The sequence below is a fragment of the Otolemur garnettii genome, unplaced genomic scaffold, assembly GCF_000181295.1.
Source record: "Otolemur garnettii isolate 467f Iridium unplaced genomic scaffold, OtoGar3 scaffold00012, whole genome shotgun sequence".
NCBI classification, from domain to species: Eukaryota; Metazoa; Chordata; class Mammalia; order Primates; family Galagidae; genus Otolemur; species Otolemur garnettii.
The window spans coordinates 30,138,198-30,141,984 of NW_003852407.1; the positions used below are offsets into that span (position 1 = coordinate 30,138,198).

Genomic DNA, 3,787 nt, shown 5'->3' on the forward strand with positions numbered 1-3,787 from the left:
GAAAGAGACCCCATCTTTATAAAAAACAGAAAAACTAGCAGAGTGTGTTGGTGCACACCTGTAGTCCCAGCTACTTGGAAGGCCAAGGCAAGACGATTGTTTGAGCCCATCAGTTTGAGGTTGCCAAGAGCTATGGTAATGCCAGTACTCTAGCTCTGGGGTGACACAATAATACTCTGGCTCTAAAAAACCAAACAAACAAAACTAATGTTTGATCTTTTGCTAATGTTCTTTTTTAGCGACTTCAGGAAGAAATCACCAAACAGTCTCCAACGTTACAAAGAAATGCTTTGTATATCAAATCTGTAAGTTGTGTAGTTCTTTTGAAATTGAATTTTGTTTCATTGATATTTCCAGTTAACTAATTTTACTTAGTCTTTGTTTATACCACTAAAGAATTTAATAAATTGCGTGATATTTGGATGTGAAAGAATTTCTTTCCATTTTTCTTTCTACAGTCCAAGATCAGTCGGCTACCTGCTTACTTGACCATTCAAATGGTTCGCTTTTTTTATAAGGAGAAGGAGTCTGTGAATGCCAAAGTTCTAAAGGTTAGTAATGAACTTCAGTTTGTTTATAATTCTTTGAAGGCAGTGTCTGACTTATAATGGGTTTCTTTATTCCTTTGCAGAGTTAAGCTTTCTTTGAAGTGTATAGAGGAGTCAAAAAACATTAGACAAGTGATTCTTAAGCAAGAATGTATGTTAGAATTGTCCATTGTTCTTTTTGGGGGAGGTGGGGGGGTCAAGTCTAACTCTGTCACCTGGGGTAGAGTGCCATAGCATCATAGCTCACAGCAACCTCAAACTCCTGGGCTCAGGCCATCTTCATGCCTCAGCTTCCCAAGTAGCTGGGTTACTATAGGCACCTGCCCCAATGCCCAGCTAGTTTTCCTATTTTTAGTAGAGATGGGGGTTTTGCTCTTGCTCAGGCTGGTCTCAGACTCCTGAGCTCAAGCAATCCACCTGCCTCAGCCTCCCAGAGTGCTAGGATTATAGGCAGGAGCCACCTGGCCTGTTATCCTTTCTAATTGTACTCGGCACCTGGCTTCTCCCTTTCAGCCCCAAACATCTAATTAAGTATTGGGTGGAGCCTAGGGTATTACATATTTCAGAAGATTGAGAAATTGTTCTGATGGATCTTCTGTACGCTATGGAAATACTGCCCCAGACCAGCTCCTCAGCTTCAGAGATACTGATTTGGGTCTGGGGATGAGAGCAGGTAGGTAGGAGGCAGTATGACACACTGCTCTGTTGTAGGTGGTACCTTTCTTCTAAGTAAAAGGAGAGAGAATTAAATTACTGGTGCCCAAAGACTACGTAAATTATAATGTCTTAGAGGCGGGCCTGGTTGCTCATGCCTGTAATACTAGTACACTGGGAGGCCGAGGCAGGTGGATTGCTTTGGCTCATGAGCTCAAGACCAGCCTGAGCAACAGCAAGACCCCGTCTCTAAAAATACCTAGGCATTGTGGTGGGTGCCTGTAGTCTCAGCTACTTGGGAGGCTGAGACAAGAGAATTGCTTGGTCCCAGGAGTTTGAGGTTGCTGTGAGCTATGACACCATGGCACTCTACTGAGGGTCACAAAGTGAGACTCTGTCTCAAAAAAAAAAGAAAAAAATTGTAATGTCTTGATTTAGGAACCAGCCTAATGATTTGTTTGTGTGGTGCTGTAGCTCTGTTGCTTATTTATTTATTTATTTTGAGACAGAGTCTCATTTTGTCACCCTCGGTAGAGTGCGATGGCGTCACAGCTCACAGAAACCTCAAACTCTTGGACTCAAGCGATTCTCTTGTCTCAGCCTCCCAAGTAGCTGGAACTACTGGTGCCCACCACAACTCCAGGCTAGTTTTAGAGGCGAGATCTCCCTCTTGCTCAGGCTGGCCTTAAACTCTTCTCAGCCTCCTAGCATTCTAGGGTTACAGGCATGAGCCACTGGGCCCAGCCTTTGATGCATGTTTATTGAGGTGAATTTCATAGTACATTTTCCAGTATTCTTTGTGTTATATGGGAAGGTTAAATTTAGTTTAAATATCTGAAAGGGTTTACTTTAAATATTTATTAATATATTATTGAACTTTACACATATAGCACAATTATTTCTGTGTAAAATTGTATTTCAAATGGGAAAAAAAATTTGTAAACTCATTTTAGAGACACATTATTTTCACAGGAACTTGTCTAGTATTTTGGAAATATTTCTTCTGTCATGTAAATTTTGGTCCCTTCTCTGTGCTAAGTTCTATGAGTTTGGAATATTTCATGGATAAACATATTTGAAAATTTCTTGCCTTCAAGTTGTTCTTGAAGACTTGTTGCATGTTTATGCATGAAGAGGTTTCAGCTGCAGATATCCAAGTGCTTTTCTTAGATTTTATTTTCAGCTTTATTTGTATTATGAAATTATTACTTTAAACATGTCATAGGCATTTTAATAACAGTAAGTGTGTTTATACCTGTTTCTTCTTTTTGGTTTGCACATAGGATGTTAAATTTCCTCTTATGTTGGATGTGTATGAACTGTGTACACCAGAACTTCAGGAGAAAATGGTCTCTTTTCGATCAAAATTCAAGGATTTAGAAGATAAAAAAGTGAATCAGCAGCCAGACACAGTAGGTTCTTATTGCTGACTTCATGCTCTTATTATCTAATCTTTGCTTGGTGCTCAACGGTTACTTTGCATGGTTAATCCGCCAGTAAAAATAGGTGAAGCCATATTATAATTAGCACCTGTACACATCTTACATATATTGGTGCAAGCTTTTAAAGCTTTTAGGTGTATTTTACATGAGAAGTAGGAGCTTTATGTACCATGAGTGAGCCCTTTATGGTAGAGTTAATGTTCTTTCCCTCTATAATCTGTAGCTCATATTCCTTTTATATTATCTCCTGAAAGCACTTTATATAAAATTTTATCTAGCATTTTCAATGTGTTATTATTTTCCTAGTGTATGTGTGTGTGTGTGTGTATATAATTTTTTTTTTTTAGAGATAGAGTCTGGAGTATAGTGATGTGTTTATAGCTCAAAGCAGCCTTGAACTCCTGAGCTTAAGTGCTCCTCCTGCCCGAGCCTTCCGAGTAGCTAGATTACAGGCAAAGACCACTTCACCCAGCTAATTTAAAAGTTTTTCTGGCCAGATGTGGTGGCTCAGACTTATAATCCTAGCACTCTGGAAGGCCGAGGTGGGTGGATTGTCTGAGCTCAGGAGTTTGAGACCAGCTTGAGCAAGAGTGAGACCCTGTCTCTTTAAAAGAAGAAAAAAATTGCCAGGTATTGTGAGGTGTACAAGTCTTATGCTTCTTTGTTTAAATTTATTGCTAAGTAGTTTGCTCTTTTGTAAATGCATTGTTAGTTTCATTTTCAGATGTTTATAACTAGTGTATATAAATGCAACTACTTTTTATGTAGTGGTTTTATATCCTGAATTTATTTATTAGGTTATTTTTCCCCTTTTATTTTTTGGAAGAGATTATATAGAATTGGTGTTAATTTTTTTTAGATATTTAATAGAATCATTTGGAACAGTTTATGTCTGTAGATTTCATTCTTAGAAGTTTTAAAATTATAAGTTCAATTTCCTTCATGGTTATAGAGCGATTGAAACGATCTGTTTCATATTGGATTTGTTTTGGTAGTTTGGCTTTTTGTAGAATCCATAGAAATGTAAATCCATTTCCTTTAGCTTATTTGTGTGTAGTTGTTAGAAGTCTGCAGGGTGAGATCTATTTTATTTCATTCTTGATATTGGTAATTTTTATCTTTTTTTCCCTTTGCTTGAGGATT

General features: G+C 38.0%; 1 protein-coding gene across 1 annotated transcript in view; it reads left to right on the forward strand.

Annotated features, from left to right (window-relative positions):
• USP14 (ubiquitin specific peptidase 14) overlaps positions 1 to 3,787 on the forward strand; it is a 51,158-nt gene that overhangs the window by 42,406 nt on the left and 4,965 nt on the right. Inside the window, exons 10-12 of the mRNA XM_023510161.1 lie at positions 240 to 305; positions 459 to 551; positions 2,486 to 2,614. Of these exons, the coding sequence (XP_023365929.1) occupies positions 240 to 305; positions 459 to 551; positions 2,486 to 2,614 (288 nt within the window). The remainder of the gene's footprint in view (positions 1 to 239; positions 306 to 458; positions 552 to 2,485; positions 2,615 to 3,787) is intronic.